This window comes from Epinephelus fuscoguttatus, linkage group LG10 (genome assembly GCF_011397635.1).
Source record: "Epinephelus fuscoguttatus linkage group LG10, E.fuscoguttatus.final_Chr_v1".
Taxonomy (NCBI): domain Eukaryota; kingdom Metazoa; phylum Chordata; class Actinopteri; order Perciformes; family Serranidae; genus Epinephelus; species Epinephelus fuscoguttatus.
The window spans coordinates 7127098-7142640 of NC_064761.1; the positions used below are offsets into that span (position 1 = coordinate 7127098).

The 15543-nt window shown below is 40.1% G+C and overlaps 1 protein-coding gene across 2 annotated transcripts in view; it reads right to left on the reverse strand.

The window, feature by feature from the left end:
* pik3r3b (phosphoinositide-3-kinase, regulatory subunit 3b (gamma)) overlaps positions 1-15543 on the reverse strand; it is a 293170-nt gene that overhangs the window by 184236 nt on the left and 93391 nt on the right. For both annotated transcript variants that reach the window (XM_049587072.1, XM_049587071.1), the window contains exons 3-4: positions 3445-3519; positions 2996-3073 (exon numbers count right to left, since the gene is read on the reverse strand). In XM_049587072.1, the coding sequence (XP_049443029.1) occupies positions 2996-3073; positions 3445-3519 (153 nt within the window). The remainder of the gene's footprint in view (positions 1-2995; positions 3074-3444; positions 3520-15543) is intronic.

Consider the following 15543-nt stretch of genomic DNA (forward strand, 5'->3'; position numbering starts at 1 on the left):
CAATCAATCAATCAATCACTGAGAAACAAATACAAAATACATAACCTAGCTGTAATATTAAAGGGAGAGTGCATACAATATAAATAGAAATAGATATCAAAACAGTGATACAAGAAAATACTTTACAATTGCACAGTTCATCATCTGACAAGTCTCAACTCTAATTTTGAGGTAGGGTGTGAACTATATAAATAGTATAGATCAAAAAGGAAGAAAAAATGTTTTTACATACTTGTTAAGACCCATTGCAATAATGAGATATAAATGCAAAATACATAATCTGGCTGTACCAACTCATATAAACAGCGGAGAGTGAGTACAGTATAAACAGTCAAATAGTCAGATTTTTTTTAGAAATACATATCAAAAATAAGTGGGCCAATATAAGAGATATAAACAAAAGAGGAAATACTCCAGAAGTTACAAAGGTTATACCACAATCTACAATATCTACTCAAGCATTCCTGTCTACACAGGGAGAGGAGGGGAGGGGGATGTGCCAGGAGGGGTGAAAGTGGCTCAACTTTCCCTATACATTACCTGCAGACACAGAAGCAGAGAAAAGTTAGACATATGGTAAACTTACAAAAATGGACTTAAGTCTAATGTCTCATTTAGTCCATGTGGCTGTAAAGAATTAAGGATGTGTATCCAGTAGGCTTCTCTCTTCAATAGCTGGTTAATGATGTTACCACCTCTAGGATTGGGATTAACTCTCTCAATACCTATAAATTTAAGAGAGGCGACCGAACCATGATTTCTGTCCTTGTAGTGTCTTGCAATAGCATAGTCCATATTTTCATTTCTTATAGCTGCTTTGTGTTCAGATATTCTCAATTTGAGATTACTGTACGTTTGGTTTGGCCCACATATATAAGCCCACATGGACATTTGAGCATATACACCACATGTGTAGAAATACAATTAATGAACTCTTTGATTTTATACTTCTTTCCTGTATGAGGATGACAGAACTCTTTGGTGTCATACGTGTTAGAACAATGGGTGCATCTGCCACACCTGTAATTACCATATACTTCCTTAGAAAGCCAATTAGTTTCATGTCAGGTTCTTTATACATTGATGTAACAATAGAGTCACATATGTTTCTACCTCTTTTGTAGCAGAACCTTGGCATGGAGGCAGAGATATGCTGCAAAGCGGGGTCACATTTAAGTACACTCCAGTGTTTTTTAATAATGTTCTCCACCCTCCCAGAGATAGTATTGTATTCAGACACAAAAGTGACTCTGTTGTCTGCGAGTCTACAAGATGAGCCTAAAAGTTCATCTCTATTGAGAGCTTTAGATTTGTTGATGGCTGTATCAATGACGTGGTCCCTGTACCCTCTGTGGACAAATATTGTCTTCATTTCTCTTGCTTTAACATCAAAATCATTATCTTTATTGCATATACGTTTTAACCTAACAAATTGTCCATAAGGAATGTTGTTTATCATTTTCTTAGGATGGTAACTATCAGCATGTAGGATAACATTTCTATCAGTATCTTTTCAAAAAATAGAGGTATCAAGTTCTCCACTTTCATTTTAAGATATCAACAAATCCAAGAAATGAATTTTCTCTTGATTATATTCCATAGTAAATCTTAGTGTAGGATAAGTATGATTAATATAGTCACAAAACCCATGAAGATCCTCCTCATTAGATGTAAAACACAAAATCACATCGTCAATGTATCTCTTATAAAACAAAATGATTTCCAAAAAGGGGTTATTGATGAATATATACTTCTTCTCCCACAGCCCCATAAATAAGTTAGCATAATTAGAGCCCATGCTTGTCCCTTGAATCTGTAAGTAGTAGTTTTTATTGAAGTTGAAATAATTACAACTCAAAATAAATTCTGAGTCAGAGTCATTAAAAATTCAACTGGCAAATCTTCTTCCAATTCTAAAAAATGTTGCATAGCTTCAAGACCACCTATATGTGGAATGTTAGTATATAGGCTTTCCACATCGGGAGTTACCAAAAATGAATCTTTAGGCACAGGGCGGCACGGTGGTGTGGTGGTTAGCACTCTCGCCTCACAGCAAGAGGGTTGCCGGTTCGATCCCGGGCGTGGGAGCCCTTCTGTGCAGAGTTTGCATGTTCTCCCCGTGTCAGCACGGGGCACTCCGGCTTCCTCCCACAGTCCAAAGACATGCAGATTGGGGACTAGGTTAATTGGTAACTCTAAATTGTCCGTAGGTGTGAATGTGAGCGTGAATGGTTGTTTGTCTCTATGTGTCAGCCCTGCGATAGTCTGGCGACCTGTCCAGGGTGTACCCTGCCTCTCGCCCGATGTCAACTGAGATAGGCTCCAGCCCCCCTGCGACCCCGCGATGAAGCGGTTAGAAGATGAATGAATGAATGAATCTTTAGGCACTTTCAAACTAGACAGTAATTTCAAGACATCACCAGTGTCTTGAATGTAAGAAGGCAAAGTCCCTACAATATCCTTAATGAAGTGAGAAAAAGAGTTGAGACTTGTCAGATGATGAACTGTGCAATTGTAAAGTATTTTCTTGTATCACTGTTTTGATATCTATTTCTATTTATATTGTATGCACTCTCCCTTTAATATTACAGCTAGGTTATGTATTTTGTATTTGTTTCTCAGTGATTGACTGATTGATTGATTGATTGATTGTCTGGTTGTTACTTGCCCTGACTATTTAAGCACACACCTGATGACAATCAAGAGCGAATCTGATGAAGCAACATGCGAAACGCGTTGTTCGCTCCTTTTGTTTTTAAACATTTTTGAATAAACTCTGTGTCAATCCTGATATTCTAGTGTGCACTGGAAGTTTTTGAACTTTTGACTAATTTTATTTTCTTTGCACATAAGAAATTCAATTTGTAACCTCATGCTGCTGTGGCACCGCCATTAATGTGACAGCATTCAGTTGAGACTTGTGCCACGCTGGAGGAGTTTCAAATGATCACATCTGATTACATTTCTGTCCTTAAATTTATCTACTGGATGGTACCTGAGTCTAGTGCCTGCCGCAGCTCTGCAGGTCCACTGGAGGCTGGAGGAGCTCGATACAGAGACTCATTGTTTAAACCTGCAGGAAAAACAGAGGGAGAAGAAAAGAGAGGGGGTCAGCTGAGAAAATTGCTGTGTGTCAGCCTCAAAGCATGTGTTTTCTTCTGACAAACCAATGTCATGTATTACATATAATGTAAAGGCTGCTGTTAAGGCTCCAGGTTACTGATGTTACATTTAAATTACATACTACATACAGTCCTGCTGAATTATAAAATGCATCACCAGTTGCCCTAAAAGGGTGCTATACAGTATATACATATATATATTGGCACAGTTCTTTCACTTTAGAGTCAGGCTCGCTATTTCTCCTTCTCCCTCTTTATGCTAAGTTAACTATATCCTGACTCCAGAATCAAACTTAACACACAGATGTTTCTATTTTCTTACCGTGTTTCTCGATGGCCTCAATGAGTCTCCAAATAACCACAGGAGCTGCTTCAGACAGAAGCTCTGCTTCCACACCTTAGAGAGAGAGAGATCATTATATTTTATTACTTTTCATTCAAAAAACAACCATGGCTCCCTTTATAGTTTTTCTTACAACACCCCCAACTATTTATTCATTAATAATGCACAGTAACTCTATCATTAAGTTTTAATGTGTGTGCCTTCCTTGCTTTGCACAAACAACTTAACTATTGCACAAAATAGTTAGCCTAATATCAGCCAGTGATTACAGCATTAACATTATGAGCATTTTCTCAGTAATTCCTACATCCATCTATCTAAACCGATGAACCAGAGTATGTGTATGACTCATCTGCAGCTTGTTCACACAGTTCATTCATTCATCTTCTAACCGCTTCATCCTCTTGAGGGTCGCTGGGGGGCTGGAGCCTATCCCAGCTGACATCGGGCGAGAGGCAGGGTACACCCTGGACAGGTTGCCAGACTATCGCAGGGCTGACACATAGAGACAAACAACCATTCATGCTCACATTCACACCTATGGACAATTTAGAGTTATCAATTAACCTAGTCCCCAATCTGCATGTCTTTGGACTGTGGGAGGAAGCCGGAGTGCCCGGAGAGAACCTACGCTGACACGGGGAGAACATGCAAACTCCGCACAGAAGGGCTCCCACGCCCCGGATCGAACCGGCAACCCTCTTGCTGTGAGGCGAGAGTGCTAACCACCACACCACCGTGCCGCCCGTTCACACAGTTTCACATGTGAAAGTTAATGATAAAACATTAAGCATCAGAGCTGTAGGTGAAATCTACTGCTGGATACTGGACATGTGGCAGTACTGCAATGAAATGGAAAATTTCTGAATCAAGAATGGACAAACTGGCCATGCAAATAATCAGATATCCGCATAAATTTCAATATAGTGCATATGCCGCCTGACAGCAGCTAATCAGCTGGAGTGGATGTGAAAAGGTTAAGTAACATGTGGGATTTGATTACAGCCCACAGGCTGCTGCAGCAGCTGTCATAACATCCACTATTGGGAATCAATTAGACCGAAGACAGACAGAATTCTCCAATTAAAGATTACTAAGTGCTCAGCTAATGCAGGATGTGTTGTGATGCTGGAGAACAAAGATGATGAAGTTGAGGTGAAGGAGGTATAAACAAATAGAAATTTACTTTAACAATCACACAATCACACATGGAAACACAAGATTGTTTTTTTAACATCATTAATCTAGTACAAAATCGATTTATCGATCGATCTATCTATCTATCTAAATTGCATCGTCCCTATCAAATAAAATAATGGGGAAAAAACAGATTTATATATTATTTAGCCATGCATTACTTTGACTTAGATGTTCAGATGCTGTCAAGAAATTTTGGCAAGGGGCAGACAGATATTAATTCACTTATTCCAATCACTTTTCCTTTTCCATTCTATGGGTTACAGTTAAGCAACCGACAATGAAACTCATCACTGTAAAAATATTTCGCATTAAAAACCTGCTAGGGAAGGACAGGGCATGTCCTGCAGCCGGATGTGGGATTGCAACTAATAATTATTTTCATAATTGATTCATCTGACAAATAATTGTTTGGTCCATAAAATGTCAGAAAATATCATGAGCTGTCAGTCACATTTTAACAGAACCTAAAATGATCTTCAGTCCTTCAGAGCCACAAAGATTTACAGGTTGTTATTATGTAAGACAAGGAAAAGCATCAAATCCTCACACTGGGGAAACTGAAAAAATACACTTGTCTAACTAATCAATTAATTGTTTCCACACTCTAAATGCAAGTGTGAAACATGAAGTGCCTGGAATTTGTTGATGAAGGAAAACTGTATTACAGTAGTAAAGAAAAAAACACTCAAAGTAGAGAATAGAATGATATGATCGACTCCTACATTACAGACTATGTTATATACATACATACATATATAACCCTAACCTTGTTTCTTCTTTAGTTATTACACGTCGTAATATATAGAGCCTTCCTGTGTGGTCTAATCCATATCATGGCTCACACAGCATCTCTACAAGTGTACCGTTAATAATCTGTTCTTTTTTTCTTTGTTCTATCTCTACTTTCTTTCTCTATCTTTCCTACCACACTCATGTTTTCTTTTTTCCTCCCTCATTTCCTCTTCAACTCATTCTCATCTTTTTCCTTCATCCTCTTAATCATAATTTTTTCCCGCTCATCATTTTCATCCCTGCTTCCTCTCCTCTGCTCACTTACTCTTTCTCACCCCTTTTCCCAGCTCCGCTATTCCCTCGCTCTTTTGTTGTGCGGTTGACAGTGGTGTGATATATCACAACACACATACACAGCCAAGTGACAGTCATACCGAGTTAAATGACACTTGTCCTTTGATGCTCACACACACGCACGCACACACGCTCGCACGCACGCACACGCACACACACACACACACACACACACACACACTTGCATAAACACATTAGCCAATAATCCTGTTAATCTTTTGTCCAGGAGAAACAACAAACACATATCTGCTGTGTTTACAGGTGTACAGACCTGTATCTGCTGCACTGATTGTGTTTTGTATTGTCTCAAGTGTGTGTGTGTGTGTGTGTGTGTGTGTGTGTGTGCGTGTGCGCGCGCAAGCAATGAGAAGCGGCAGAGGAATTTCCGGAGATATAGGTCGTTAAATGTACAGTGCTTCCATTAACGTCACTGTCACAACGCATCAGAGAGGCAATATCTCACCCAGAGGAAAGAGAGAAGGAAAGGAAAAGAGAGGAGAGGACAACTGGAAAGACGAAGAGAAAACAAGGACAATAAAGAAGAGGACAAAGAAGAACAAAGAGGACACACAGAAGAGAAGAAGACAAAGAAGAATGGGAAGAGTGGGACATAGAAGAGGAGATGAGGAGATGACAGGACAAAGGAAGACAAGAACACAGAGACAGAAGAAGAGGACAACAAAAAAAGAGGACACAAAGAAGAGAGGAGAAAAGAAGGGAGAAGAGGACTAAACAGAGGGCAAAGGAGAAGAGGTGAAGAAGAGGACACAACAGAAGAGAACAAGGAGTGAAGACAAGACAAGAGGAGGGACAATGGAGACAAGGACAAGAGAAGCAGAGGAGAAAAAAAAAGACTGGAAGGACATCAAGAAGAGACAGAAAGAGCAAAGAGGACACAAGAGGACAAGAATAAATCAGGAAGAGAGGGAAGACAAAAGATAAAAAAGGGAGACAAAAACAAAGGGGGGAGAAAAGGGGAAAGGGAGGGACAATAGAGACATGGACAAAAAAGACAAAACAGTAAAGAAAATATGACGAAGGAGGAGAGAACAGAGAAGATGACAAAAAAAGAACAGAACAAAGGAAAAGAGAAGGAAGAAAAAGGGGATAAGACAGAAGAGAGAGGAGACAAGAGGAGGAGACAAAGAAGACAAAGAAGAAGACTGGAAAGAGTAGGACATAGAGAAGAGGAGACAGGAGAGCAACAGCAAAGAGGACAAAAAGAGATGAGACAAAGAGGGAAGAGAAGAGCTGCAGATACGGAACAATGAAGCTGAGCAGTCGTTGAGCTCTGCAGATCAGCCTGCTACCAGCTCCTATAGGGGACGTATGGAGCTGCGCACAAAGACCCAAACACTGACACATCAACACACACACACACACACACACACACACACACATTCACATAAACAGGGAGACACACTCATAAGCATTTAGTAAATACTGTACATACACAGCTATGACAGTGAGACAAAGAGTGTGTGTGTGTGTGTGTGTGTGTGTGTGTGTGTGTGTTTGTGTGTGTGTCCCATAAGTCACTGAGGTGTTCCGTCATTAAAACATGCTCCATTGCATTATACTCCATAGACCCTATACTGCACTGGTAAACACACTCCTTCTCGCTGTCATTCCCTTCTGCTGCATGAGCACAAAGGGACAGAAACTCACATGAGACACACACACACACACACACACACACACACACACACACTCACATCTGTGTTTCCCCCAACAGAGAGCTGTGGTCTCTGATCAGCAGTGTTTGAAAATGATTTATTGATCAGAGGAGTTGGCATTATGAAGTAGACCCTGAACCGCTGCTCTTTTCAATATAAAGTGATAACACACACACACACACACACACACACAGACACTTGTACATGAACCCGAACATCAAGATAGGAGTGTGAAGCTATAGATTGAGATGTCTGCATTACACAGATGAAACGTATGGTGCCTATGGGGCTGCAGATAAGTCACATATTAGGATATTCTCTTGATGTATAATACATCACATTTAGGTCAAATACTTAAACACAGAGTATGAAAGGGGAAATTCATTTATTTTTTATGTTCACGGGAGATTGTAAGTAAGTTTGATCTTTATCTGGAGTCCCTCTGCACAGTCTCTGATCGTTTTTCCTTCATCTCAGTCTGACAGGAGAGCTGCAGCAGGCAGGCTTCAGTCCTGCAGTAACATGCAATGACACAGGGGGGCAGCTGACTCCAGCCTGACTGGACAGTACTCTGGCCTTTTATCTGAGAGCTGCTTCAGAGGGACATCACATTTAGCAGTGAGAGGCTCACTTCTGTCATTTCAAAAAACTTTTCCCACAAGTTGCTTTCTCCTTCCTTGAGGGTTAACTGACTTTGACATGTGCACCGCACAGACATTATGTGTTCATGTACATGAGACAGTATCAGTATCGTGTTTGGCATGCTTCGATGGTCAACAGAGGTTCCAAAAATTCTGAACTTTCTTGTTGAACTGAGGTCATATGCGATTTCACTGAAAATTTAAGATTTATACTGTTTAAAGATGGACAATATGGCAGTGCCCCAAAAGTGAAGCTGAAACATCTGGATTGCCCCCTGGTGGCTGACTTCAGCATAGAATTTTAAGCCTGCCCCCTCCATATTAAAAAAATGGGACATGGGGCAAACTAAGAACTCAAAGTACACGTCAAATACATTTTTATCGAAAGATGGTTTCTGTCATTTACGTTAGTTTAGCTGCGGAGGTAGCAGCCTGTCCCAAAGAGCAGCATGACAGTCAAGAGAGCTCATTTCCAGCAAAATCTGGGGACCAAAATGTCTCTAGAAGTAGCCTACACTGCACACTGACTGAAAAAACAAACAAAGAAAACTTGACTGCTCAACGATGCAATCTCAGTCAACTGAGGGGACTGATGGACTAGGCTGGGTTGAGGCACAAATTTACAAATTATACATGGTGCTTCAAGTTCTTTTAGTGAAAATAAAGTGTATAAATACAAATGATGGACCTACTGTCTGTGTCAGGATGCTTCTTGAAAAGTGCTGGGAGTCAACAACAGAGTCAAAAGCTGACTGCTAAGAAAGCCTGGTTAGCTTGTAGCTGGGCTAGTTATAACATTAGCTACTATGTACATAGTCTGAGTGGGCGGAAGTTCGCTGCATAGATCGGCCTCTTATTGGCTAACCTTAACCCTAACCGAACAAGCCACTCGCTGAAGTCCCGCCCTACCACCTCCGGTTGTGTAGCAGTTTTCAACCATTTTCAACACATCCTTTACTAACTTTTGCGGTGTTTGACCTTGCGGGGATGTAGCCATTTTCCTGCTATGGTTCGCGTCCTGTAGGCAATATTTTTGTGGGTGTGTTATACCAAAACCTGTTTCCCCCCGGGAATATTTTTGCAAGCGCACCGTTGCTGTGGCACCGCCCAGAACGATTGTGATTGGTTGAAAGAAATACAAACAGCCGGGGCGTTTTTTTTTCTCCAATCTTAAAGGACAACTTTGGTATTTTTCAATCTGGGCTCTATTTCCCCATGTGTATGTGTGCGTATGATTCATGGGTACCACTCATTCTAAAATTGGTTCAGTATTGAGCCGCAAAATGAGCTAAAATGGTAATGGGGCAAATGCGTCCCATATAAAAGTGCTTTTTTTCGCCACTGACCGGTTCAGATCGCCAGGGTTATCTGTGTCGATAGCATATTGTAGCGGCCCTGGGGCAGTGGTGACTGTGAATGAGTGGAGTCAGCTGTCTTTCAGTGTTGGAGCAGAGAGGGGGAGGGTGGCCCCGCTTGGTACTGTAAATGAGTATGTTTCTGTGAAGTGTATGTTACGCTAGAAGAGTCAGAGTTTGGGACGGAGTCTTTTATGTGCTACCACCTGAAGTGTTATCTGAGTTTTTGGAGTGCTCAAATAAACGGGCCTTTTTCCCAAACGCAAGAACAGGATGTCGCGTAACACCCGTACAGCTTTCACAGTCTGCCTTTGTCGGACGGTGAGATGCTGAAGTTGTGGCTAGTTGTGCTACAAATGGATGCTAACACTCTTGTCCAGACACTGCGCCTTGCAGACCATTGGGTCTGCAGTGCTCACTTCTCCGAAGATGACTACTGCCAGCCGAAGAGAAGACATCCAATCCCGAAACACCTTCCTCAAGAAAATGGCTATCCCACGAGTAGAGAGAGCTACAGACACAGTGGAGCAAAGCTCGTGACATCACACAGCCCAGAGGTAAGGGAAAGGCTAGGTTAGTATGCTATCTACAGAGATAACACTGGCAATCTGAACCGGCCAGTGGCGAAAAAAAGCACTTTTATACGGGACGCATTTGCCCCCATTACCGTTTTAGTTCGTTTCGCAGCTCAGTACTGAACCAATTTTAGAACAAGTGATACCCATGAATCATACACACACATACACATGGGGAAATAGAGCCCAGGTTGAAAAATACCGAAGTTGTCCTTTAAAGTGAGAGTCGGCCCAGCCAGACCTTTCTTTTCTTGAGAAAGGTCTGGTGAGCAAGACTACTATATATATGATGTATTACTTCTTTTCTTCCTCTTGTTTTTTCCCCCATTTTTTTCCCCCAGTTCATGTAGTTGGAACAGTTTAATTGAATCTTTTGCTAAGGAGCTAGCTCTGAGTTGACACTGTTCGCTTTGTTGTTTTGAATGTTGGTGGGTGCTAACTGCTTGGTTTTTAGATATGTTTTGTAGTTACTGCTAATTTTATTGCATGTTATCTTCTCATGAGTTACATATTTGTTAGGTATAAGATTTTTATTAAGCTCTTCCTTTCTTCGGCTTATATTAACTGCGTCGAACTCAGGTTGGTTTGAAAACAAATAACAGAATGCCTGTCAAGTATGAGCCGGGCTTGTTACTACTATCTTGGACTCAGGTCGGGTTCAGACAGAAAAATACAGCCCAAGCCACACTGTAAGTGGAAAGAGGGAGCTTCAGGTAGTGTTTATGGACAGTACAAATGTTATGGATAAGAGATTCAAGGTTTTTTTCTTGCCTCAGCTCAGCCCTGACAGAATGCCCTTTGTGTCTCCCGCATGGCTGCAAAGTGAAAACCAAACATGAGTTCAAAGAATCCCAGTGAGATGCTCATCTCCCCTGTGCTTCTGTGCTCAACTTGTACTGTGATTTGCTGAAGGAATGCCAACTCTCCCTGGATTTGTTGTTGCTTCTGTTTTTTTCTTCCACTGATGCCAGACCTTTCTCCTGTCCTGCCTCAGTGTTAAAAGTAACTGCAGGTCTGAATATGAGACAGTTAGACAGGTAGGTAGCAAAAAATATAGAGCAAGAGATGAGGTGGAGAGCAGAGGTGACCTGCAGGCTGCTGGAGCATGACGGTCGTATCCTGTTACCAATGTGAAGGCTTGAAATGACAATCTCCTCTCTGCCACTGCTCATATAATGATTTTCCTCTTCTTCCTCCTTTTATTCCTCCTTCCCCTCTGCCTGACAGTTGCTCTCTCCTCTTCTTCTTCTGTTTCTTTGTTTTGTTATGTTTTTTTTGTCTCTGTTCCACTGTCCTCCGTGCTGTCTTCTCCTTTTGTCTGTCTTCATCGCAGGTCCAAGTATTTTTGTGGCTTTAAACCATAAACTGAACAAAAATGATGGGCATAGCCATCGTGACATCGCCAGCTGGTTTTTGAACTCCTGTTTTGAAGCCTTGATTTCAACATTTTGGCCATCGACATCTTGGGGTTTTTGGAGCCAGAAGTGACCATTTTTGGATGAGAGGGTAGAGCAGTGGAGGAGCAAGGAACTGATCTGACTGAGAGCCAGAGAATAATATCAGGAGACAGCCTCACTCAAAGTGGCCATGCACCTATTGTGCATAACTTTAAGCTGGGTGAATTATTCAAAATTCATCCCCTGTACAGTCGTCATGAACGGGGAAATTAGCTACGGGGACCAAAACTGTCCTTTGGACCAGGTTTAACATGTGGCCACGAGTAAAATGTCACCATCAGCATATTATTTTACATCAATAAAATCTATTTTATCATTATTTTGAGTCACATTGTTGAAAGAATTTAATCGTCTGTGTTCAAGCAGGATAATAGGTCTCCATTCATTGCACGTCGGGCTTTCTATTTCCTTGTCGGAGATGGGGTTAGTGTTGTGTTCCAGGTCCCCCCAAAAAATTTTTTCACAATCGAATCCCGTGCCATTGAACGAAGCTTCGAAGCTTCAAAGCTTTGAATTTTTTGGGTCAGCCCTAAAAGTAACTATGAATATCAGCCATCTTGCCATGCACATGTTGAATGTTTGTTGTTTTTCTACTTGTTTTCACTCGAAATGAATGTCATGCATGAGCTGATTCTGCAGCACTATAACCACATAACATGAGACATCAAAGCATTATGTTGCCTTGTTCCATGCTCTTATTTATGTGAAGTGACACAGCACATTCTTGAGAAATGAGAGAAATCATTTCCGACCAAAAAATAGCGTAAAAATTATAACGTATTGACATACTAATTCTGTTTGTCGAGTGAAATATTATTTGTAAAGGATTTATGTATAAGTAGTAAATATATGAAGTAAATATGATTTATAAAATATTTCTATCTGCTTTTATTTTTTAATCTCTAATTGCCCTATGCCGGAAAACAGCCTTGTCCCACACAAAAATTCAAAAACTTCAAATAAATAAAACGTGTTTAAAGCCTTCAAAATTTAAAACAGTAAGTACTGATGACATTGGTATAAAAATGTACTGCTATAATCATTATTTTAAAATAGATTTTTCAAAAAAATGTTGGCCCTAAGTAAAAATTATGATTTAAAAATGAGTATTTTGATTAGCATTAGAGAACCATAAGCAACTCTGAAAAATGAAATGACTACTTCCTACAACTGCTGTGAAATTACTTAATATATAACTTCTTGTCAACTCTGTCAGATCTTAGCTCTGACATCCATTATGTATGCTACTCAAGAAAACATTAATTCACCAGGAGGGTGGCCCACTACCAGGTTTAACAGTCAAGACTTTGATCTTTCAAAAAATAGAGATGCACAATAATATTGTCACATCATTGGTATCGGCTGGTATTGGCTTTAAAATAAACTAAATCAGAATCGGCCAACATGCTTTTTCTTATTGTGCACAATGAATGAATATTACATACATTGAAAAGCATTCTATTTTATGTCTCCATCTAATAATCGATAATTCCACTACAGAAGAGACTTAATGGTCCCGAAAATTAGGTGGGGAAAAAAGTGGATATATCGATATCAGTATTGATTATTGGTAAAAATGTGTTGTTAAATATTGGCATATCTGAAATGGGCAAAAAATCCAATAGTGTGCATCCCTATTAAAAAATATCTGACCAGCATCTGCATTTGAAACTTCAGCCACCACAATACAAAAACAATGAGCTCATAGCGTTTTAAAATTGCATGAGAAAAACTCATCAGCCAGATGACTTCACATAAAGTTCTAATTACTCAGTTCATGAGCATTGCTGTTAATTTTGTAAGTAGAAATCATTTCCCATGAAAACTTTTCATCTTTAAATCAAGTGCTACCTTTGCCTTTTCATCCCACTTGGGCACCAAACCTGATGTTTCTTCCTCATGTGTGCTGAATCTTAAACAGCATGCAGGAAAGACCCTCTGCAGTGGTGATATTAGCAGCTAAGCCTCCATAAAAAGCCCCGTGAAACCTTGATCCTCCATCTCCTCCTGACCAATCTCCCATGACAACCTCCGGCTCTCTGCTCCCCAGAGGCCCCGACAGACAAGCAGGGCCACAAGGCCAGCAGACACTCACACAGGCTTACTGTATGTGCACACTCTGACAAAGACATGAATACACACATACGCATACATTAGCATACATACATACACATAGACTCATATGTAGGCATAAAAACATGGACACTGCCTTTGTTAGGAAATTCAACTTTCCGTCTAAATCTCTCTGATGGTAAACTCACTGATTTACATTCATGAAGCACCAACAGTTGGACACAAGCTAAATGCTATAGATGATGTCTCTCACACAAACAAATGCAAGTCATTTGTCTTGCTTTGTGACCACTGATACTGCTGTGTTACCATACCATACTCACTGTGCATTTTAAAAGCACATTATATCGTTCTAGGCTGTGAAGCATCATTTCTACTTTGACATGAGGCTCCATTTGTGCTAAAGACTACCGCATGTTGATGCATATATTTATTTTAGTTTTCAGTGCCCTGACTTTGTCTTTGTTCACAGCTTCTGGCAAACAGAAACCGACATCAGTCTGCATTAAACAGTGAGGACGTCAGACAGATGCAGTTACTCAAGTAATACAATCCAAACACACACGAGTCTAGAGCACAACCTCATATGCAAAAAAATAACATCAGAAGAAAGTAATGTATATGATAAGAGCAGTATATAACAGAGAGAAAAAAGTAAATATTAACACTTTTGTGGCACAAAGAGAGCCTCATACATTAATGCCAACTGTATATTTTAGTTCAAGCACTTGAAGGTCCTGTTGACCAAATTCTAAATCCAAGCAACAAAATGGTAAATGGTACAGTAGCTTTAAAGCACTACTAGAGGTAAAGAAAAAGTAGGAAAGAGCCCATTAAAAATCACGTCTTCTTTCTATTTTGTTAAAGTGTTATTACTCAACACAAATTTAAAGCTGTGGCATTTTCCTTTAAACAATCAAAGCTACATTAATTGTGAATCCCTGTAGCCTAATAAATTCAAATGCATTTGCAAAACAGTTTCTTGGCTTAAATTTTTAAGCCTACATAGTTTTCATAGTCTTTTCATGGCCCATTTCTGATGATTTTTGAGCTGCACGACTAATTTTAGAATTGAAACAAATTGGTGGTCGGTGACCACCAGGCCTTTGGAAATAATCGATTTTTAGATGCATCGAGATTCTGTCTTGAACGATGCGAGCATCGATTTGGAAAACTCATAATCGATTTAATTTTTATTTTTATTTTTCAAATTACCCTAACTCCTCAACCATTCACGCTATTGACGTAATTCCAACGGATTCTGAAAGCCAGTGATATATGGTACATTACGGTAGTGACGTCATTACCTGTGGAGGAGGGGAGGGAAATGAGCACAGCAGGAGGAGAGTGACAGCTGACGAAGAGAGTGCAAGTTTGAGTGATTTAACGGTGTTTTAGCGGAGTTTTGGTGAGTTTCAGTGGAGTTGGGGTAGCATTTTCTTTGTAAATAATATTTAGTGTTGTAAATAATAGTATTTGTGATTTTTGAGAGCTTCTGAGTTTTTTTATGCAGTGTTTTCGTCGTGTTTTCACCATAGTTCATAGTTTTGCCATCGTTCGTCTTTTTTGCAATAGTACGTGTTTTTATAGTTCATAGATAGTTATAGTCAGTTATAGTTTTGTAAATACAGGAGGAGAAATGTTGAGGAGGTCGATGAGGAGGATGGACCGGAGGAGACTGGTGGAATGTAGTCACCTCAACCATAGTAAGTAATACAGTTTGTATGCACTGGATATGTATTCCCAGCTTTGTTACAATAATGTTTTTCAGTGTCTAGTGTAAATTTTCTTATTGGCTCGTTTTAGAATTGAGAATCGTTGCCCTTGGAATCGGAATTGAATCGAATCGTGAGGTGCCTAGAGATTCCCGCCCCTACCCAACATCAGTGCCTTTTCTCTCACTCAATCAATCATACAGTGTATACCCAGCTATTGTGCTATTACCTTACTAACTAAGAGACAGAGAGAAAGAGAGGGAGACCAATAGAGAGGAAGAATCAAAAATGGACTGCCAA